General features: G+C 38.3%; 1 protein-coding gene across 2 annotated transcripts in view; it reads right to left on the bottom strand.

Moving 5' to 3' along the window:
• TTN (titin) overlaps positions 1–24158 on the bottom strand; it is a 271719-nt gene that overhangs the window by 227664 nt on the left and 19897 nt on the right. For both annotated transcript variants that reach the window (XM_033112268.1, XM_033112266.1), the window contains 29 exons: positions 23062–23355; positions 22834–22956; positions 20676–20957; positions 20371–20436; positions 19379–19637; positions 19083–19146; positions 18420–18635; positions 17312–17454; positions 16178–16380; positions 15401–15634; positions 15050–15294; positions 13859–14130; positions 13574–13738; positions 13306–13474; positions 11493–13186; positions 11070–11351; positions 10046–10312; positions 9674–9946; positions 9287–9550; positions 8932–9192; positions 7073–7333; positions 6262–6525; positions 5909–6169; positions 5522–5782; positions 4287–4547; positions 3625–3766; positions 3370–3535; positions 1978–2209; positions 147–431 (listed from right to left, as the gene is read on the bottom strand). In XM_033112268.1, the coding sequence (XP_032968159.1) occupies positions 147–431; positions 1978–2209; positions 3370–3535; positions 3625–3766; positions 4287–4547; positions 5522–5782; positions 5909–6169; positions 6262–6525; positions 7073–7333; positions 8932–9192; positions 9287–9550; positions 9674–9946; positions 10046–10312; positions 11070–11351; positions 11493–13186; positions 13306–13474; positions 13574–13738; positions 13859–14130; positions 15050–15294; positions 15401–15634; positions 16178–16380; positions 17312–17454; positions 18420–18635; positions 19083–19146; positions 19379–19637; positions 20371–20436; positions 20676–20957; positions 22834–22956; positions 23062–23355 (7909 nt within the window). The remainder of the gene's footprint in view (positions 1–146; positions 432–1977; positions 2210–3369; positions 3536–3624; positions 3767–4286; positions 4548–5521; positions 5783–5908; positions 6170–6261; positions 6526–7072; positions 7334–8931; positions 9193–9286; positions 9551–9673; positions 9947–10045; positions 10313–11069; positions 11352–11492; positions 13187–13305; positions 13475–13573; positions 13739–13858; positions 14131–15049; positions 15295–15400; positions 15635–16177; positions 16381–17311; positions 17455–18419; positions 18636–19082; positions 19147–19378; positions 19638–20370; positions 20437–20675; positions 20958–22833; positions 22957–23061; positions 23356–24158) is intronic.

Raw genomic sequence — 24158 nt, 5'->3', positions numbered from 1 at the left:
TGCAGTGGAGCACTTTCAGAGTTTCACACTTGAGGAGCAATCTACTTTTATGAGCTCCAAATTGTATTTTTTAAATGCACTGGGGGGATGCAAAAGCTGCTTTCTTCGGTTATATTTAAAGCTGAGAAGTAGCAAGGCACTCCTACCTTCCACCGAGAGTGAGGCTGAGGTTGTGGCAACTCCATAATCATTCTTGGCTTCACAGGTATAGACAGCTGCGTCCTCCGGGAAGGCTTCAATTAACAAAAGTGTGTACTCTTGCCCATCGTGAAGAAATTTGCACTTGAAGCCAGTGGAAAGCAGCTGCTCTTCCTTGTACCAGGAAATTCGGGGCTGTGGTCTGCCAGATATCACAGCACAGAAGCGGGCAGGCTTGCCAGATTGCACAGTAACAGGCTGAAGCTCCTGCAGAACTTGGGGCGGTTCTGGAGCTGAGAGTAAATGAAAACAAATAGTTCATGAAAAAGCACACAAACACGGAAGAGCCCATGAAATTCTACATTAATTAGTTGCCAGGTGATTACATGCCTGGAAAAAACCTTTCAAATTGTTGTATCTTTACTTGCCTGAAAATATTAGGACATTCTTTGTTGTAAGACAGAAGAAAACATTTGGAATTTGGTCCCTAAGTAGAGGGAATAGTTTTAGAAAGACACTTTGGATATTTTGCATGGGGCAGGCGATACTGAAAGTACTGAGTTTCTCAACGTAACATGATTACCGTGTTCCTGTTCAGGGTCTGGGTAGGGGTATAGAGATGGCCAGTACCCTAAAGGATTCTAGAACAACTTCCACTTGCTGTGTATTTTAAAAAGTCATTTGGGCAAACCACGTTGGTGAGGTGGCTCGTCCCATTCAGGTTTGCTTGTTTTGCAAATATCTGCGTATATGTCACAGTCATTTCTTTATATACAGGTGCCAGTGAACTGTATCAGTACACGTCAAAGAATGAATGAATGTTATTTCAGATCTAGTTAAATGTAATTGGGTAGATGTTTTAAAAATCAGCTTGCCTGTTATGCTGATGAAGGCACATTCTTAGTGTTGTGATGAATGAGGGGAACTAGGTAATTCACAGAACACAGAAATGGGGAGAAATGATTTCTGTGAAGCTGGTTTCTGGCACTGCCATAGAAAAGACTTTTACTTCTCTGTGCCTCAGTATCCCCATCAGTAATATAGAAATAATAACGGGATACCATGACTATTTGGTCTCTTAGGGACCAAGGGAATGTTGGCAATATGGTTCATTTTGGGGAACCTTGAGATCACTGCTAGTGTTCCTTCATCTACCTCAAGGGTATTTGTTCAGACAGATATGGCCCGAGATAAGGATAGAGATGGGGGTTCTGTTTTCTCTGTGTATCTAGGTTAGTCTCAGGTCTAAGTTAGCCTCAAATTCAGCTCTAAGGTCTCTAACAAGGAAAGCGCATGGTTTAATGGTACCCCTCTGAGGACTTGGTAGCATGTGGAATACCTCCTCCAAAGTAAGAGCCCCTGGTCATAGAGCTTGAGACAGAGAGAAGGTGTTCTGCATCGCCTGTGGCTCTCTAGGCCCTCTGTGGTCTCAGAGGGGACCTCTGCGTTCTCCCAGGCACTGCAGACTAGAGGCGGGAAATGCCCTTATTGCTTGGTAGTGCTACTAGAACTCAAGCAGTTAGGGCCAAGGGCAGAGAACTGGAAGAGCCTACAAAACCATTTGGGGTATATTATAATTGACATGTAATGGATATTCCATTGTGTTGACCAACTATATAAAGATCTAGCCATTAGGTGCTTTTTGAAAACAACATCGTAACAGCTGTTTTAACAGCTGCCATCCTTTTCCATAGTTATGATGTGAAAATAAATATAGATGTAACCACATGAGTATCATGGGTTCTTTAGAAATTACCCAGGAACTACCAGAACTTTAGTAAACTAACGGGGAGGCTTATTCCAGATGGATCCACCAAATATGTTAATGTCTCTACCTACCATTGACATAGAGAGTAACAGAACTCCTGTTCCTTCCTGCCACAAAGGTGTATTCACCGGCATCACTATGCCTGGTCTCAGAGATAAACATCCGGTGGATTCTTCTCTCTATAACATATTGGTGTCGTTCTTGGATTTGGAAATTGATTTCAATGCCATCTTTATACCAGTGGGCATCAACATCATCTTCATTGACCTCAAACTCAACAACAGCACGTTGTTTCTCAATAACCTTTTGACAAAGAAACATAAAAAGAAAATTGAAGCCCTGATTTCCTTTCAGTTAACCTGTTCCTAATACTGCTCATTTAAAGAGCAGGTAAAACCTATACATTACGATATAATAAGTTGACTGGGTATAGCATGTTCTAGTTTTTCCTGCCCATCCTTGGACAAATAGCACCCAAACTTCTTTTGTAGAGAATTGTGCTTACACCTGCCCTGAAAAAGGAGGTTGACCCAAAGAGAGAGGGTGCCCCAAAGAGGCAATGATTTTATCCTTAAATGTTTGCTTCTTAATTAATACAACAGAAATAAGGACACTTTAGACCTGTGGGCTTTTTATTATTTATTACACTCTTTTAAGTACTATACTATGTATTATATTCTTTTAAGTACTATTTGATGTGACATGAACAATAAGCTTGTGGACTAGGTAGGAACTAGTTTGAAAGTGAGGAAATCGAGGTTGAGAATTGGACAATAAAGAATGGAGGGCACATCCAGGTTGTCTGAGTCCTCACTGAAGTCTTTCTCACTATGGCTAAAGGCCTGAAATGCCTGTTTTTTCCTGGATGAGCAATATGATGAAGCTAAACCAAAACGACATTTCTCTTAACATGCTACCTCCATTATATCATGTGGGAAGACTGGCCCCCGAGGACAAGCTCACGCAGTAAAGAGCAAAGGTGTTTTCTCAGCTTCCTTGCTAGGAATCCAGCTTTGCTCAAACTGGTCTTCCTCTTGGACCTCAGAGTAAGTGTTCCCAGCCAAGTCCCTACATACCCACCTCTCCATAATAAGCGGCTTCTGAGAAAATGCTACTTTGGTCTCAATTCCCTTAATTCTAGTTGATGTATGAATACCACAAGTAAAATTTTAGTGCTTTTCTGGTTGGTGCTGTTTGGCAAGTAGCCATTTTTTAGACAGTGAAGTTTCTACAGCTGCTTTAATTAAAAAATTTTGACAGCTGCTAAGGACACTTATTCCCTAAGTGAGAGGAAACTGTGACTAAATTGATGTTAGCATAAGAAACTAGGCCAGAAGGGATCACCTGACTTAATTCTTTAGAAGACTGTGGTTAGACAATTTAAAAGTTAATAATTAAAATATAAAATTATGGATTATGGACTATCGATGATTCCTCCCAAAAATCTGGCATGTATCTAATACCTGAACCTCCTTTTTAATACTTCGGATGCGAACATCTCGGCCCTCTACAAAGAGGTTAGCAGTGGACGTGTTGCCTCCTGCCACTACTGTGTACTGCCCGGCATCAGACATCCGGGTCGACGGGATGAGAAGGCGGTGTACGTATTTCTCCTGCTGTATCTTTATTCTACGGATGAAATGGAAATTGAAGTTTAATGTATGATGAATCAAAGCAAACTGGGGCTTGCTGGAATATAGCAAGATAAAACAACTAACCTGTCCGCAATCTGTAGTTCTTGGCCATCTTTCATCCACTGTACAATGATGTCAGGTTCAGAAACTTCACATTCAAACATGGCTCGCTTCTTCTCTAGAACCTTAATATCCTTAATGTGTTTCCTAAATTCTATGTGACGAGCTGAAAAACAGCATGTAAAAGAATTAACATTTTTAACAGCTTTATTAAGATATAATTCACATACAATACAATTCACCGATTTAAAGTAGGCAATTCAGTGGCGTTTAGTATAGTCAGAGTGGTGCAATCATTGCTACAATCAATTTGAGAACATTCTTGTTACCCCAGAAAGAAACTATGAACCCCTTAGCCATCACCCCACAAGCCTCTCTGATTGTTTCTCCTCAGACTTAGGCCAATCTATGTCTCTATAAATGTTTATATTCTGAAGATTTCATGTAAATGGAATCATACAATATGTGATCCTTTGTGACTGGCTTCATAAAGTTTTCAGCATAAAGTTTTCAGGGTTCATCCATGTTGTAGCACGTATCAGTACTTTGTTTTTATTGCAGAATAATATTCCATTGCATGGATATATCACATTTTATTTATCCATTCATCAACTGATATACAGAGTAACATTTTATATGGTATGTTTGACATTATTTTTATAAATATGACATTTATGAAGTCATACCTTCCACGTAAAGGGTGGCTGTCGATTTAGCTTTTCCAGCCACAAAGGTGTACTCAGCAGCATCTCCAAAGTGAACATTTCTGATGTTCAGTGAGTGTGTGAGCTTTTTGGTTCTCATCTGGCACCTATCAGTTGATTTGATTTCCACACCATTCTTTAACCATTTGTAAGAGATGCCTTCATGATTCACTGTCACTTCAAAGGTAATGGTGTCTTTTTCTTCAGCATTGATGTCCTTCAGCATGGATGTAATCATGATTGCTGCAAAGGGGGAAGGAGACTTTATGTCAATATGATGTGGGTCACAACAGGCACAGAATGAAAACCAGAATGTGTTTAGTATGTCTGTTAAGGTGATTACAGTTCAGAGATATGAGCTATGATAACCTCCAGGTACCCCTCTCACTACAGGACAATGCCAAGTGATAGAGGAATCAAAAGAGCAAGTGACAGACATTGGAGCCTCATTACAGGTAGACTTTCAATGCCATTCTAATTGAAAAATTTTACCTAGGTGGAGATGCTAGTGCCTAACTCAGTGTGAACTCTCAGTAGACATTTCAATCATTTTTTTCAGTGGACTAAATGGTCAGGAAGGAAATGTGTAAGATATGGAATAACAATGAGTCTACTGGCTATTATAGGTAGATAGATAGAAAGATAGATAGATAGATAGATAGATAGATAGATAGATAGATAGACAGACAGACAGGTAGATAGACAGACCTGTCTATCTACCTAGACAGGTAGATAGACAAACCTGTCTATCTACCTGTCTATCTACCTGTCTGTCTATCTATCTATCTATCATCTATCTATCTATCTATCTTTCTACCTGGTGCCAATATCTATCTATCTGGTGCCAAAAAACTGAGTAAGGTGCCAAAAAATTTTAAGAAAGGAAAAAACTATATTAACACTGTAGTATTCAATTTATACTGATAACAAAAGATGAATACAAGTCACGTTTGACTTCTGTAATTACAAGAGGTGCTCAAAGTGGTTGCCATCAGCGTCCAGACACTTCTGATTATGGTGAACTACTGCTGAGCATAGATAACATCTCTTAAAATGTGTATACATTTTTTTGGCACCCAAGGTATGTTTATGTATATATATATATATATATATATATATATATATATATATACACACACACACACACACACACACACACACACACACACACATATACACACATATACACACACATATATTTAATTTATTTTACTTACGGGTCACTTTCAGGGTGGCGCTGATATGGTCATTGCCACAGACAAATGTGTATTCTGCTGCGTCCTCTGTGCTGGTGTTCATGATGATTAGCTGATGGAGTTTTCCCTGAACGACTATCTTGAACTTTTCACTCATCTCAATCTCCACACCATTCTTCAGCCACGTGGAAGGGACATTGAAGTGGGACACCTCGCACTCAAAGGAGGCAGTTTTGGTTTCAGGCACTTCAATGCTTTTCATGGTTTTTGTAATATGTAATGCTTGGGAAAAATCAGAGGGTATGTCAGTTAATACATTTTATTTTTTTAAAAATGGATGAATCAAACAAACAAACGAATAAATAGGAGTCATCTAGGGAAATGTGGCAGGGGCTGCCGAATACTTACTCTCCACAAACAGTTTAGCTTTGCATTCCAGTTGTCCCACCATAGCTGTATATTCCCCAGCATCGGAGGGAGAAATGTGCTGCAGCATCAGTTTGTGGACCTTCCTTTCTGAGACCAGTCTGTGTTTGTCACTTGGCTTAATCTCTACATTCTTGTGAAACCATTTTACTGGAACCGTGTCATGGGAAACACTGACTTCAAAGGCAACAGTGGTATTTTCCAAGGCAGTCACATCCTTTGGCTTTTTAATGATCTTGATGGCTAATAAGGAAAGTTGAAGTAATTCAGTGATATGGTTAACTTAATGGTGCCCATGAGTTGGCAACTTATAAAGTGCTTCTAAGTCAACTTACTCTCAACGTGCAGTCTGGCACTGGCTCCTAGCCTTCCAAGCTTGAAGCCATAAACAGACTCATCCACAGTGGCACAGTTTTTAATTCTCAGAGAGTAAACTGTTCCTTTGACTGAGATGTTGTATTTATCATTGGACTGCAGCACAACTGCATTTCTGACCCACTGGACGCCTTTCACATCGGGGTGGGTTAGCTCAACAGTGAAAACAGCATCCTGTGTCTCTGTCACTGTGAGGTTCTTCAGAGTCTTCTTAATTTTGACAGCTGAAGACAAATTTAAGATTGGTTTAGAAAATATAGATCACATCAAATAAAAGAAGTCCTGAATGAGATCATTACCTGGTCATCTTGCAAACGAATGGTTATCAAAAATTTTGTGGTTATGTAGCACCTCTGTGTTAAAAGACTCCTCGAGATTATTTAGGAAAACCTGGGATCCAATTTGAAATATATATTATGCAATGATTTCCCCCCCCCCGTTTGAATGGGAGGAAATTTGCAAAACCATATACTAATAGCTTCATAGATTGATTGGAGAAGAATAAAAGAGGAATGGAGAAAGAGAACATCTAATTTAGCTGTTCCATAGAGCTAGCACCTAAGAAATGGCTTCTTCACATAAACACATCGTATAAACAATTCTGCACCTTGTGGTATATGGCTCAGAAAGAAAGCTAAGAGAGTTTATGATGATTTTATGAAATAAAGATTTATGGCATCCAAAATGATTACACCATTTGACTTTTAAAATGGTAACTGTCAAGAATGCAATATGATTTGAAATGGATAAATCTGTTATTACATCACTGACCTTCAACTTTGAGTTTGGCAGATGTTTTAGAGGTGGCCACCTTGTAGGTGTACTCTCCAATGTCATCTAGTTTGGTGACAGCAATGATAAGTCTCCTTTTGTGGCCATCAGATTCACTTTTAATATTGTTACTCAGCGGTAGGTGTTTGTCATCTTTCAACCATTCACCTTCGGAATCAGGGTTGGCAACTTCACATTCAAACACAGCTTCCTGGGATTCCGCTACAGTTTGGTCTGTGAGTGGCTTGGAGATGGCCCCCCCTTTGGAACAAAGGAAGTACAAGAGTGAGTCCTTGAAAAATATTTACACAATAAAGAAATCTTTGGATTTATCAAATTTAATATATCAAAATTTAAAACGTGAACTTGAACATCATGAAATGTCCAATAAAATTATGTTAACCCAGGTTGAGAAGGTGTCACAGAAGCCCCACATTCTAAGTGTGCATAACTGATAACCAGCGAAAATACTGGCCGCAGGAAGGTTTTGCAAATAAAAAGCAACTGTCATGTTGACATGGAATTCTGAGAATCGTAACGTAATGTGGAAGGACTGCAATTCCTTCTTCAAAAGCATTCTGCTTAGCTTTCTAAGGATTATGTACTGGAAATATGTCTGGTATTTGAATGGAAAAAATTGCTAAACAACATGTCCAAATCTTTGATGTTTCTATATGATCAGGGATTTCTATGTACTAAAAATCACTGTTTTGACAAATGTCATTTCTCTTATGAAGCTTTTTCCTCAATGCCTCCCTTGTCATCATCCACTGGCAGAAATAATTACTCCTTCAGCAACGTAGCTGCTGATGTATCTAATTTGTGAATTCCTTGAGAAAAATATCATGCCTTATTCATTTTTGTGTCCTGAGTCCCTATGTCTGGCTATGGTAGATAGTTAAAAAATTTTGGGTGAAATCACATAGGGGCTCATAGTTTTTCTTGCTGTCACACATGTAAAAACATGTAATTTATATGAAATATATCAAAGTTCAGGATCTGAAATATTGTTTCAGAAGTTTTTTCCATTGTCAAATCTCTGGGGAAATCATATAATATAATACAGTATAAAGCATGAAACTTTCATACCAAATAAGAAACACTATTCCCATATGATTTACTTATCTACCAGATGTCATGGACAGCACAATTTAATCTCAGTGTAATATCCCAACTCCTTGATACTTAAATTGTAACGAATCAAACAAACTAATGATGACTTCTAGTTTTTTCTTGATAATTGGCTTATGCTTTTGATACATCATGTTAAAGCTAGGGATTTCTGCTGAATGAAAATGGTCTACTTTGTGTCATGAGAAAGAGATACACAAGTACATTGATTTAAAATTTAAAAATACCCACTGGGTTCATAAAAAAGTGTGAAGGGAACAAAAGCATTAAAAGTTAAGGAAGCAGGAGCAACTGATTACAAAAGAAATACATGTTCAGAATAGGAATGTTTAAATGAAGCTCAATTCAACAAACATTTATTGATCATCTCTCATATGAAATACATTGGAATACTCATGGTGCAAGAAGGAGAAAGGGGGAATAAGACAAGTATATGGTAAGGACCATGAAAGAGGCACACATAAAATGATCCTGAGGTTGGAGGAATAAGATCTTCTACAGATGGGAAGATTAAGGAGAAGGCATTTGAAGTAGGTTTGCTCGAAAGAACATTTGGAATTTAGTCTGGTGGGGACAGTGGTGCGTGTACTACTGGCTTTGAGAACAGACTAAGCAGAGGCATAAAAGCAAGAAACTGATGGGAATTTGGGAAACAAATAGGCAATAACTTCTTAAATTAAAACAACTGCCACACATAAGAATTTAGATTAAATGATAAATGTACCAACCTGCCACAGTAAGTTTTCCAGATGTCATATTCTCTCCAGCATAAAATGTATACTCTCCTTCATCATCTTTCATCATATTTAGAACTGTCAACTTATATATTTTTCCATGAGCTTCAATTTTATACTTAGAACTGGGTTTGATTTCTTTGTCCTTAAAATTCCACAAGACATCAATTCCTGAGTGGGACAACTCAACCTCAAAGACCACATTTTGGGTTTCTGTACAGGTAAGGTCATGAAGACCTCTGATAATTTTAATTTCTGGGAGAAAAAAATGAAATAATCACTTGGTTATTATTACACTGGGAACATAGAATTCTTAAAATAATGACAAGTTAAATGGAAGAATCCTTACTTTCTACAGAGAGAACACAGCTGGTTTCAACTTTGCCAACCAGTAGCTTATAAGGTCCTTCATCTGAAGCATGGGTCCGGTTAATCACTAGTCGTTGCTTTGTGCCTTTGACAATGGCTTGTACACGATCATCAGGCTTGATCTGTTCATCATTTAAATACCATTTAACAGAAGTCACATCAGGGACGGAGACCTTACATTCGAGCACAGCCTTGGTACCCTCAATCACATTAACGTCCTTTAGAGGTACGATCACATCAACACCTGCAAAACCACACACACACACACAAATAAAATATATATATTAATTCTGTATTAAATGTCTCTTCATTAAAGTTCACTACCTCCCTTGACAATGCGCACATAAACTAGGTGAGTTGCACTCACTATAGACATAGACGCGCCCACTGGTTGACAGTCCAAGGAGTGGAATGTTGAAGGAGTAATTTCCAGCGTCCTCCTTAGTCATGTCTTCAATGAGCAGCATGTGTGACTGTTTGTCTATCACAATGTGAACTCTGTCACTGGGCTGTACTTCTTGGCCATCTTTCATCCAGACGCCTTCCACATTTTCTAAGGAGACTTTAACTTCAAGCTGAACAATGTCGCCTTCGCAGACTTTTTGATCACTAAGTCCTTGCAGAATAGCAATGGGGCGGGCTGTGAAACATATTGAGGAAAAACAACGTTAAAATTATTTTTTTAATCAATAAACCATAATGATGCTCCCTGCAGGCCAAAAGGAATGGGAAAACTCACGCTTCATCTTTAGTTTACAGGTTGTCTTTTTCCCGTCAACAACAAAGCTGTATTCTCCCTGGTCCTCTTTGGTCACCTCCTTGACTGTGAGGTTCTGACGTCCACGGCGAGATGTAATTGTGTATTTGCCATTGGATTTAAGCTCTACATCATTGTGATACCATTTGCCTTCTATGTTTTCTGGGGATACAATGCATTCTAACTCTCCTGAAAATGATTCTGGAACTTCTATATCCTGAAGTTCTTTCACAAATTCAATAATTGCACCTGAGGAATAAGAGAAGGAGAAGTTAATTTCCCTGGAGAGTTATACATCTAGACTTAGAATAAAGAAAATTCCTTGTATATCTCTTCCATACTATCAGGAATATTCTTAATATCCTGCTGATAGACTGAGAAATAAATTTTCAATAAAAAGGGGTTATTTTAATTTTTAAGTTATTTTTGAAACCACAGTTACATTTCAATAAAAAAAATTTTAAAAACAAGACATAAAAATAAACTTTTGATAAATCCAAATTGTCAATTTTCTTTTTTTTTTAATTAAAGTTTATTGGGGATGACAATGTTAGTAAAATTACATAGGTTTCAGGTAATATTACAATTCTGTAATATTAATACATCATCTATATATCACGTTGTGTGTACACCACCCAGAGTCAGTTCTCCTTCCATCACCATATATTTGATCCCCTTTACCCTCATCTACTACTCCATTCCCCCCTTACGCTCTGGTAACCCCTAAACTATTGTCTGTGTCAATGAGTTTTGTTTATTTGTCTTGTTCCTTTGTTGCTTTCAGTTTATATCCCATATATCAGTGAAATTATATGGTTCTCGACTTTTTCTGTCTGCAATTGTCAATATTCTTACTTTGTAGTATAAATTCATGATTCTTGCTATGGAGCTTATATCCAATTTCCAAATAACTATTTTTTATGAAGGGAAAATTGCGGAGCTAATTTCATTAGATATTAAGAGTGACTTTAAAACTAAAGTAAACATTGAAAGAACCATTTATTACCTTCGACAATAAGTTTAGCAGTTGTTTTTACATTTTCGTCTTCCACAAGTGCACAGCTGTAGTTTCCAGCATCAGCTGTGTCGATTGTCAGTACAGAGAGGAAGTGAACCTTTCTGTCAGAGTGCATCCTATATTTATCTCCCATCTGAACCTCCACACCATCTTTATACCATTTCACTTTGACAAATGGCTCTGAAGTTTCACATTCAAAGGTTGCCATGGTGTCTTTTTCCTTGGCAACAACATCTTGTAATTCCTGTGTGAAAGTGATCAATTGCTTGGCTACAAGAAAAAGAAAAAAAAAAGCACATTATATTAAATTCACAGTTTGAATAATGGGAAAATAAAATAAAAAGAAATTTGCTACTGGATATTCAGGTATAAATAGAGACAGATCCGTCTAATCAAAGAAATTCAAATTACCTTGGACAAGTAAGAATGCATGGCTTGAGGTTTCCCCAGCTATATTGATGGCTTTTACCATGATGCTGGCAGAGTCTTCAGCAGTCACATCTCTTATGACCAGCTCACAAACATTGTCTTCAGGCCAGTACCAGTAGATTCTGTCAGAGCGTTCGATCTTGACACCATTTTTGTACCATTCACATTCAGGATCTGGTTTTCCCACGACTCTGACCCGGAAGTGTGCATCAGTTCCTTGGCCCACTGTTTGACTTTGGATTCTTTCAAAGATTTTGGGGGCCTCCATACTGGGACTTAATTCAATTCTATCAGGTTTAAAAGTTGGAATAGTGATTTTGCCTTCTTCAGCAAGAGCTTTCTTCTCCTCTTCAGTTAGCTCTTTGGTCCAGTGGAGAAGTTCATCTTTTGTCTTCTTTAGGAGTTCTTCATAGGATTCATCCTTTTTACGAGATTTGAGCTCCACAGCGGTAATGGCTTCATAATAGCCCTCCTCTGTTCTGCGCTTGAATTTACTGCGCAGCTCTTCTGACTCTTCAGACACTTTTTCATGGGTAATTCTCTCAGCCCTTTTCAGCTTCACAATTTCCTTGCTATCGGTGGTGTCAACAGGTCTATCTACTTTTTGTACTTCAAACTGAAGCTTTCCAGGTTCGTGCACGTGAAATTCGGGCTTTGGTTCAGGGGCTCGCCTAAGGACAGACCTAAAATCTTCCCTTTGTTGGATCTCTAGTTTCACTTTATGTTCTGTCACACCTTCAGGATTTTCTGCAGTGACCTTGACTTCCCCTGTATCATATGATTTGCAGTCTACGATGTCCAGATAATGAATGCCATCATAGCGAACTCTGAACCTTTTGCTTTTACGGATGAGCTGTCCATTGAGGTACCAGTTGACTTTGGGCTGAGGGTAACCTGTCACACGGCAACGGAATCTAGCGGTCTCCCCTTCGAGTACTCTTACTGGCTCTGGGAACAAGACAATGTCTGGCTTTTGCTTCTCTTTTTGATCTGTTGTTACACCTGTAAGTGCACCTTCATGAGCCATCCTCTCTAATTCCTCAATTCTCTGTAAGCCTTTCCTCCCCTCAGGCAACTGAGATTCTTCCACAAGACTTTTCTCATCTTTAACAATAAGGGTAGCAGACGTGTGATCTGTTCCATATTTGTTAGTGGCTCTGCAAGTAATGATGCCACTATCTCTAGAATACGCAACTCCATAATCAAGGCTGCAATACCCAAATTCATTGATCATACGAAGCCTGTTGGCTGCTTCAAGTGGCTTTCCATCATGGAGCCATTCCACCACCATCGTTGGGTCACCAATTGGTGTTAGCCTGCATTCAAAATGGGCAGGCCCAATGCGCTTGAGTCTTAAGGAAGTGAGTTTTTTCTTGAAAAATGGTTTCTGCTGTTTCTCTTTGTCATAGAGGTCACCCTCTTCCCATTGCTCTTGACCATATCGCAAATGGAGGGGCTCCAGCTCAGGGGCTGCAATCTCCTTTGCTCTATATGTCCCTCGTGGGATGATTAATCTTCTCTCTGGTTCAGGCTCTGCAAACTCAACTTCAACATTTACTTTGCATCTTGTAGTGTCTCGGCCAGCCTTATTAATAGCAGTTGCAGTATACCAGGCAGAATCTTGGCTGACAGTGGAATCAATTTTAAGGGCAGCTTCTCCCTTTGTTCCTTCAATTCTAAAAAAGAAAAAAAAGAAAAAAAATGTGAAAAGAAATCATCAATAAAGAAATTGTTACTTCCTTGATAATTGGATTTGTAGAATGAGCTTAATTTTATTATTCCCCAGCAAACTTACCTGATTTTTGGATATTTATGAGGTACAATGATTTCACTGTTTTTCAACCACACAATGTCAGGATTAGGATTACCCGTAGCTCTGACTTTCATTTCAAGTCGGGAACCCTCCTTTACATTGACATTTTTCAGTTTTTCCACAAACACTGGTTTAACCTGATGTTCCACAGCTGAAAGAGAGAGGTCATCATTTAGAGAGAAAAGGGCTGAAATACCTGTGTATAATCCAAGTGATAAGGCAATTTCTTTTTTATTTTAAAAGCAAATACCTTCCACAGTTAAAATCATTGAAATTGAAGATTTGCCTGCCCTGTTTTGGGCAACCACAGTCCATTCCCCAGAATCACTGGGTGATGCAGGGACAATAATCAGTGATTGGGTACCATCTTCTTTAATGACTACTTTATGGGTATAGTCATTGATAACTTGCTGGCCTGTCAAAAAAGTAAGTGAAAAAACCGGATTATTAAAATAGTTTTTTAAAAAATTGTTGGACACTCGCGTAAGCTTATTTTGAGTTTAATAATTTGTCAGCAAAAATTTATCATACTTACCATCATGAAACCAGAAGGTCTCCGGCATAGGTCTACCCACAACCTTTAAGTCAAATCTGGCAGTTTGCCCTTCTAAACATTTGAAAGAAGCAGGTTTTAACACAAAGACTGGCTTATACAGTCTCTCAAGTTGTGCCTCATCTGTTTCCTCCAGCCTACGTCCAGGAGACATTCTTGCAGGGGACATTCGTGCAGGTGACATCCTTGCAGGAGACATCCGTGCAGGAGACATGCGTATAGGAGACCTGCTCACTGAACGTGGAGAGATGGATCTGAAAAACAAAGGAAAATGGAACATTTCCATGAGGCATAGAGAAAAAAAACAGCAAAATAAACAAAGCTCTTTCTATCTTGTTTATTAACATTATTTTAGAATTTAGTTCTTGTGTGTTGTAGGAGGCACTTCAAACTCACTGGAATCCAAAATGGAATGTATTATTATTGCCCACAAAACTATATTTTTCCTATATCCTCAACCCAGTCAGTACTCATTTAATACAGCCAGGTATCAGGTACTCAGAATCTTGGAACAATCCTTAACACTGTCTTTCTCTCACCACCTTGATTTATTTAGTCAACAAGCCTTTTTGATTCTACTACCAAAATATCTCAAGAAATGTTGGTAGGTTAAATAAGCCAATTAATAAATTTATGGAAAAAGAAAAACATTCTGTTTTATCCAACAGGAGGAAAAACGTAGAAATTATTTGGAAAACAAAAGAAAACAAAACCCTATCTACATTTTGCAGCCAGAATGGCTTGGATTGTATTTCAAGTGCTGGCACCACCACTTATGGGCTAGTTAAACTAAGGCAGTTTTCGTTGGATTGCAGAGACTCAGTGTCTCCACTTCCAAAATAGAAATAATAATCCTTACTTTGCAGGGTTGTTGTATAAATTGGGGCCAACAAATGTAAAATCAGGTGTTAGATAAACCTTACAGCCTTCATTATATCAGATATGATACCAGCAAAATGAAGAGTATGTTACACTACTGAAAATGCTTTGCTCATCTTCCATAGAGGCAAGAAATTCAAACTCTTGGTGATCAGTAGTATTGCTAATGGAAGGTTTCTGATATCTCAGCCTTCAGTTTTGTTTCCCCCCAACACAACAGCAATTTACTACTGGGATATTTGGTGTTTTAAACAATTTAAATACTAACCAACCCAAATTATTACTATGTCTTACCTGATTCTGCTCATTGGCTCTGGCGTGGGTATGTAAGTCGGAGCACCAAGTGGAACAGCAGGTTCCACATACAATTTTCCAGAGCAAATTGCATTTCCTTTAATATTGCTGGCAAACGCAGTATAGATTCCCTCATCTTCTGGAAGAACAACAGGTATGCGCAGACTAGCTCTGCCATCTTGTAGAAAGTCCATTTGGTATCTCTCTCCATGTTTGATGCGCTTGCCGTCTTTGTACCATGCAATCTGCAAATAACATGCATATGTGAATAAAATTTAGGTAAAATAATTATAGTGTACTGATTTCTATCTTTACTGTGGCATGGAGGTAGAATAAATGTTTATATTTTACCTTGGGTAATGGATATCCAGACATCTTGCAATGAAAAGTAACACCCATCCCCTCAAGGATTCTATAATTCTTGATTCTTAAATCAAATCCTGCTTCAACAGCTTCAGATTCAGAAATATCAACTGCCATCTTTTCTTCACCATCTTCTTCAAGAAGTTCTTCTAATGTAGTCTTTATTATTCTGTATTCAATTTCTTTAATAAGCCTCTCTTCGAAGGAAGAAATATGGAATTCCTATGTAGTAAAAAAGATGACAGTTTGTTAAGAAGATATATCCTTACTGACAGAAATTCTTTAAAGATATTAGTTTCAGAGATAAAGATTGATTAAAGTACTTAACTAGGAGAAAAAGTTAGAAAGCTTTTTTGTTTGTTGTCTTTTTAATCTGCGTTACAGTCATCTTTGCCAGTTTATACTGTGGTATCTCAGGTAAATGGTATTCTAAAAGCACAGGTTACACATATGGAATGTTCATTATTCATGTGAAGGGATACTGGCAGTAATGAACTTGGCTAATATTTGTTTTTACTGACTATATATAATCCCTATTTCTAAAGTCATATTTTGTTGTATATATGTAATCCCTACTTCTAAAGTTATATGTGCAACATGTCATGAAGATTAAGAAAAATTGTTGGCAGTGGACCTGAACGTACTAATAGTGATTTAACCTGACTCCATCACTTGAAAATGAAAATATCAAACAAAAAAAGGGGCATTGTGGCAGGAAAGTATAATTTATAAAATGGTTTACTTGGTCATTATTGTTACACTCACCTGGTCTTCTACGAAAGTTCTGACCATCACAGTATCTTTGGCCATTTTCTTCCTAATTAAGGCCTGTTCTTTTTCATACTCTTTTTCATAATCAGAGTATACAAATCCAGGGGCTATTTCTCCAATTTTAGGTTCTGGTACAAATGCAGTCATTTGTGTCTGATACATTTCTTGTTGGGACTTCATCAGTGCCTCATACTCAGCTAGGAGTTAAGAACATAATTTAATTTTTATTGTCCTTATGTAAAAGCCTTTATGCCTCACATTAGGGAAAGTTGATAACCAAAAGCCTGATTTTCCAAATTTTACTATCAAAGTGCTCAATAAATATTTATTAGATTGAATTTCAAAACCAAACTTACACTAAAAAGTCAAACCAACCACTACTATTGTAGAAAGATTTCATATTAACAGTTAATCTTTTGGGATCTATTCTAGAGATCTTCCTATGAATTGTTTTTGGCAATTCATTTACCTCCTGGTTCTTGAATGCTTTATTTGCTAAATGGGGATAATATCTTAACTTCTCCAAGGGGTGTTGTGCAGATCAAAGGAGACAGAGTGTGAAATAGTCCACTGTAAATATGAATAGCTAAGCACAGATAATGACAACCCACATATACATTTTGTTTGGCCTAAATGCTATTACGTGGTTTTTTTTCAAATTACTTATGAATTTTTAAAATTGTGATTTCCAGCTCTTCCCTAAAATATCAAAAGCTCTAGCAACACTGAGCCTGGCAGCAACGTACTGGAGATGGGGCACTACTGCCCCCTTGAGGCAGGGCACATACTCTGCAGTCAGCCATTGTCTTCCTTGCACTCACTGATACTATCTGTCTGGATCTGGAAGGCAACTGGATTTAGAATCCCTGCATCTTCAAAGATATAATATGTACCAAATGAATGCACCAAATAGAAACTATTGCTAGAAACTTAGAAGCTTAGCACCAGTATGGCTTTTGAGTCCATGTGGTCTAAAACATTTTTTATTACGGCTAAGGCCAAGAAGGGAGGGTGATAGGGAGAGAACCAAGGGACTGCAGCAGGCCTTTCGACAAACACACAGCACTGCTATCGCCACATATTTTCATTCTTATAAGTCTCATAGGAACCAGTCTGAGTTGCACTTACCTTCTTCAAGCAAGGAGGCAGATGCAGAGGTTTCCCCATGCTTATTACGAATAACAATAGTGTATTCTCCAGCGTCATCAGCAAAAGTCATTGAAATCACCAGTTTGCACTCACCGGTTTGTTTGTTGTAACTTACTTTGTACCTTTATGGAAATGAACAAACAGAAATTCAGTCATATGTCACCTTAATGTGAGTAAAATAATCCTTATGTGGATCTGGGGTATAAAATTCAACGATCCTAAACATATGACTAAGCTCTACTATAGAATATAAGATTGCTGAAAATTGAGAAAAATACATGGACACAAGTAATGAGGGCCAAACAAGTTAAAAGTTTCATTTTAAGGAATATTCATATACTCAAATAATAGAATATAATACTACTAGAATCAGACACATGGAAATAAGGGTCTGCCATGTTCATGTTAGCAAACAGTCATTTCAAAACTTAGGTACTTTCTCTTTTTTCCATTATTTTGTTCATTTTTTTATTTGAAGATCAAATTGATAATTAAAACAATGAATTCCTTTAAATATTTCAGGATTAAGCCTTTTGTACACTATATTTCTTATTACGATATGATAGTTACATATTTAAATCATCAGGTTACCTTTTTTTGTCTTAAGTGGCCGGAAACTCAAAACTAAATTTTATATTCAATTGCAGCAAATTTATTAGCATAAATTTTCATGTATTACTAACTTTCTTCTTCATTACATGACCCTTATGCTTTTACCTTTGAGCAACTTAATTATTATATATTTGTATTGAAAGTTGTCTCAGATTATATCTGGAAGAATATGTGTGGGTGTGTGCAGGTAAAAACACCTGTAAAAATACACATTTTCTCTATTTTAGTAGCACTATAAATGAATCAAACTAGAATAAAAAGGAATATATCTTCCTTCCACTTTTTTCACATAGCTTTGTTTCTCAGTAATACTTTGTACAAAAATGTGAAAATACCTCAAAACACACTATAAAAGCTCCATAATGAAACAGCCTACATTTGGGGATGATGGGGTAAGTATATTCTACTTCTCTCTAGGCTTCAGATACATATTACACAAATCACAAAGAATTATATCATTCAGCCATCAAAATACCTGTATCCAGTGGTTAGAGGAACACCGGATTTTTTCCAGTAGACATGGGGCTTTGGGTTGCCCCCAATCTGGCATTCAAACACAATGCTCGCACCTTCCACCAGTCTCTGGACCACTGGTTTTACAATAAAGAAAGGAGCGGCAGGTTCTCCTGGCTCTGCTCGTTCCTCTATGATGCTTGCATCAGTCATTACCACATCTCTTGACTCCACAAAGCTGGAAAAAGAATTTCCTTCATATTAGCTTCTGGATTGCAACTGGTCAATACTAAAGGGACTTAAAAATCAATACTGTACAGTTGACTCTTGAACAAAGCAGGGGTTAGGGGCACTGACTCCACACAGTCGAAAATCCACATCATAACTTTGACTCTAAAGTTGGCCCTTTACGTCCGCAGGTTTCACAGCTGCAGATTCAACCAACTGCAGATTGAAAACAGTATTTTCAGTCTGCAGTTGGCAATCTGCAGCTGTGAATGTGAAAATACTGTTTTCTATCCCTGGTTGGTTGAATCTGCAGAGGCAAGATTGGTGAATGTGAAAAACTGACTGTATTTATTGAAAACAAACAAACAAACAACATGTAAGTGGATCCATAAAGTTCAGACCTGTGTTGTTCAAGAATCAACTAGAATGAATACTAATTAGCAAAATAATGTTTTACCGTTTCTCTTCTGTGGTAAATTTCTCAGCCACGGCTGTGGTTTCCTTTTCAAACTCTTCTGACACTGGAAGAAGACAGAAGTTTCTCCTTTAAAGTCAGACATTTATCCCATTTTGGTAGTGACCCTTGCTTAGCACTGACAGTTAAATTGACCCCATAATCTAACCCCCAATTCCAAAAGGTGACACCATTATGAGGTGCACAAAAACCATATTGTGGAAAGAAGTGTCAGCTGAGAGTGATGAATGAGAGTGATGGCACGTGTGGAAGGACGGTGGGAGAGTGGCCACACTAACCCTGCACAGCTAGATAGCAGGACGTGCTGACAGTCCCAGCTTCATTCACAGCACTGCAGGTAAATCGTCCACTGTCTTCTGCAAAAGCTTCACGAATCATAAGACGAGCAATTCCACTCTGGAAGGTTATCTGGAAATCAATGGAACTTTCTATTTGGTAGTCTTCCCTGTACCATGTCACTTTTGGGGATGGGTATCCAGAGATGTGGCACTCCAAGGTGACAGATTCACCTTCTATGACAGTCACATTTTTTAAGCCCTGAAGAGAGAAGAAAAAGGATATAGTATTGGTATGTGTGCATATTCATTTATTATTTCCATATGTTATAGAAAATGTGGGGCTATGAACTTGGACATTCTAATTGCCATTAAATGTGTGTTTTTTTTAATGATCAGGACTCTAGAGATATTAGTAAAGAGACTCCTTTGGAAATTGGAATATCCCCAAGTTGAAATAAATGCACGGCATTTCCAAGTTGGTATGGTAGAACTGTATTAATACCATATAATGGGGCAGCTCTGCACCATCTGTGAGTCTCACATATTCTTCACAAAGCTGGAAGGCTCAGCAGCAAATGCCACCTCCTTAAGAAAGCTTTCCATGCTACCCCCAAATGGAAGTAACCATTCTCCTCTGGATGTTCTCTCTGCTGAGTTGCTTATTACATTCTATATCTTATCTTGCTTGTTTATGTACATTTTTCTCTGATAATAAGGCAAATATTTCAGAGGGCTGAATTTGACTTTATGTATCTCCATATGTTTTTAATAATGCCATCCACATAATAGAAACTCACTAAATCTGTTGACTACATGACTGATGGTTGCCACACAGAATTCCCCTTTTCGTTGCCAAGTAGTGTGTGGTCTTAAAATGAGCATTTGTAAACTCACTAATGCCATTTTCCGGTTTGAGAAACTGATCTTTGCACATGTTAAAATTATTTGACCAGATAAGCATATCATTCAACACAATCAACTTCTTCACTCACCGAGACCAAAGTTGGTGGAGTAACAGGGATTTCAACAGGTGCAGGTACTCTTGCGGTTTCTGTTACCTATGATTTTTACAAAGGATGTTACAAAAGACCCAGAAAATGAGAGGAAATGTCATAAACTCAGCACATGCCAAATTATATAATAATTTGAAGAAAAGAGCTCTGACACACTAAAATTAAGTTTGAGCACAGTAAAGGAGACAGAGGCAAGACACCTGGCTGACTACTTCTGTAATATAAACACCCGGCCCTCATTCACAGGGATGGATCAAGAAACAACGTGCAGTGCAGTGACCAACCTTGGTTTCACGCCCGTGAAGTACTTCGAAGCGCTCTTCACGGACTGCACTACCAGAGATGCTCAGCCCCACTTCCTTTTTCACTTCAATGCCAGCTTGACTCTTGTAAGTCTCCTGGGTGTCAGTGAAGGGGAACTGGGGTGAGGGTGTGGGCTCTGCTCTCACTCTAGTCTCAATGGGCTTCACAGTGGGTGCCTTCACTGGTTTGGTGATCTTCTGAGCAGAAGATGTGGCTGACAACTCTTTTTGTAATGTGGCAATAGCACTACCGGCTATTGATGCCTAAATGGAAACAGAGTCAGAAAATAGTCATTTAACTGTCATCCAAGTCATCCTTTAGAAGTGCTTCTCCACGATCATCCCTGTGGTGAGTTCGAATCTATTTTCTATAGGGTCCGTTTCTTTTTTTTAATGTTCTCCTTATCACTCTTAGAGTTAGTGAAAAGTCAGAGATAAGCCTGTTATGAAGCTCCTCGTCGTTCCTGCCACTTTGTAAAATATACTGAAAATATCTTAAAGAGTTGTATTGAGAACTTTACTTTCTTATCATAAAGGGACTGAGGGTCTTCCCAAGATCAGTCCTGAATTTTCACTTAACAATCCCAATGAATGCTGCATTTGAAAATACTACAGTGAAAAATTCAAAATTAAGAAACTATTAAAATACGTAAGAAATTCCTAAGAACTATTTTAAAATAGTACATTTAGGTTTCAGCCACAAATCTGTTTGAAAGGTGAAAATGGAGACATTCAGAAAAACAATTTAAAGACTTTCTTACTGTTTTTATTCTGTTGCTGATTATTTGGTTTCAATAGTAATTTGGGACTATCCCAAATATAGATATTAAATGTGCCTTATAATTCTTTGAAGGCATACAAGATTTGAATTCTAGGGGCCAGCCCGGTGGCTCAGGCGGTTAGAACTCCATGCTTGTAACTCCGAAGGCTGCCGGTTTGATTCCCACATGGGCCAGTGGGCTCTCAACCACAAGGTTGTCAGCTCAATTCCTCGAGTCCCACAAGGGATGGTGGGCAGTGTCCTCTGCAACTAAGATTGAACATGGCACCTTGAGCTGAGCTGCCGCTGAGCTCCTGGATGGCTCAGTTGGTAGGACCGCTGAGCTCCCAGATGGCTCAATTGGTAGGAGCGCATCCTCTCAACCACAAGGTTGCCGATTCGACTCCCACAAAGGATGGTGGGCTGCGCCCCCTGCAACTAGCAACAGCAACGGCAACTGGACCTGGAGCTGAGCTACACCCCCACAACTAAGACTGAAAGGACGACAACTTGAAGCTGAATGGCACCCTCCACAACTCAGATTGAAAGGACAACTTGACTTGGAAAAAAGTCCTGGAAGTACACACTGTTCCCCAATAAAGTCTTGTTCCCCTTCTCCAATAAAATCTTTAAAAAAAAAAAAAAAAAGATTTGAATTCTGTGTCTTAGATGTGTATAATAAGAACAAAAGTGATGAATATTGAGGGTTATAATGTGCTGTCAACTTGCTAAGGTTTTTACACGTATTACGTTGCCCCTGACGACAGAGCTAATAAGGGGCAGAGCTGGGATGCAAATTCAGGGCTGTTTGACTCTACAATCCAACCCAACCAACACAAAATACCACCTCTCCATCTTGCTATATTGAGTATATAAATACCGGGTGTGCCACAAAAATGTATCCACATGACTTGTATTCATCTTTTGTTATCGGTATATATTGAGTATTACACTTTTAATAGTTTTTTCCTTTCTTAAAATGCATATACATTTTTTTTGGCACCCTCTGTATATGATTTCTCAATGTCTGTTTTTACTATTGATATGCATTCTTGGTTAAGTTGCTCTGAAATGTCTCTTTGCATAAGGAAAAGAAACTGTGTAATATACCACCTTTTACAAAATATGAAACAGAGAGAAGCATGCATGAATTTGTGTCTCCTCAGAGGTGTACATTAATGAACTGCCTGCCATCTTAGGCTCACCCTGCAGGGCAAGTTTCAGAAAGCAAACTTTAGGGGTTCTCAGTCCACTATGAATGCGAACAGACTTAACCCAAATGAGGCCACCCTGGCCTATATCAAAGACACGCTACATCACACATTAGATACTTATTGTTTTGAGCAAAACATTTCTTTGTCAGGCTCTTTAACTTCTTACCTCGTATCCATGTTCTGTCTTAGGAACAGAAATTTTTGAAACAGTAAAGTGAGGGCTTGCGGTGCGGGGGCGTTTATCCACATGGACTAATCTTTCCGTTGTTACATCTGTAGTTTTCTTGATCTGCATTGAAATGAAACTCAGTGATACCACTCTTCACCAGAGGACCAGAGCAGTTAAGTTTGCTTTCCCACGGATAAGGTGAAGTGACAGCGGGTGCAGACTCACCTGTGATGATACATGCATTCCCATTTGATCAGTAGTTGTGATATGAGTCTCAGAAGGCGCTTGGATCACTCTAGGCTTGACTGCTTTAGAGACAACTTGGGGTTCCGAGGCGGGACGTGAGGGTTGCTCAGCTACCCTTGTGGCAGAAACATGCTCCTTATATCCATACTCTAAAGTGGTCTGCTGAGCGTATGATTCTTCAAGATGCCCGGGTTCTCTGGGTTCTCTGACACGGGCTTGATCTACCGCAGCAACAACTGTTGCTACAGCTTCCGCCTTTTTCCCAACGCCCACCTGGAGACAAGGTGTGCAGAATTAATACATAGTAATGTCAAAGTGAGCCTGGGACACCTCCTCCTAGGATAGTCATCAAGAGCAGACAAATCCCTGAAGGCATGATAGTCAGGTGGCACCTATATTATCTAGCTGTGTTAATGTCTTCAGAAATGTAACTCATAAACGTATTTAGGAACTTAATATTTGTTGATTATTAGAATGGGTGGACATCTAGTTAGATACACTCTATATATACCTGCTTATTTAGACTACAAGTTAAATCACACATACGCAACGTAGGATAACACAATATGTATACAAACTAGTAAGGAGATTTTGAGTTTTTCTAGGGTTATGTCTGAGGCACTTGGGAAATCAGAACTTTGGGGCTGGTTATCTTCAATTAATTACTTTTATTATCTTCGATCAATCGTTTAATCTCATGTTGACACAATAACAGCAATAATAAAAGTGTACTCAAATACAGTCATAGACCCATCCAGAAAAATCAATTGCTGCAAAGTTGTACGGTTGCATGCAAACCTGAGATAACATGAAAGCTCATGAACACACAGAGAGGCATATTAATTTACTTAGGATTCCCTAGGGATAAGAATTTTTTAATATATTAAAAAAAATCTCTCAAAGCACATGAATTGAAGATCTTTTGATTAAAATGAAACGTGTTATCTTTTTTGGATTCAAGAGAATAAACTTTCACAGCGAAATTCTATTTATTTTCATTATTACTGGGAGTTAAAAGGAAGAAGGAACAGCAATGTTTTCTCATTTCCATGAACTTGATTAACATAAATGGGAAC

The sequence above is a fragment of the Rhinolophus ferrumequinum genome, chromosome 8 (genome assembly GCF_004115265.2).
Source record: "Rhinolophus ferrumequinum isolate MPI-CBG mRhiFer1 chromosome 8, mRhiFer1_v1.p, whole genome shotgun sequence".
NCBI classification, from domain to species: domain Eukaryota; kingdom Metazoa; phylum Chordata; class Mammalia; order Chiroptera; family Rhinolophidae; genus Rhinolophus; species Rhinolophus ferrumequinum.
Note: the sequence above shows the minus strand (reverse complement) of the source record. Positions and strands in the feature narration are given on the sequence as shown.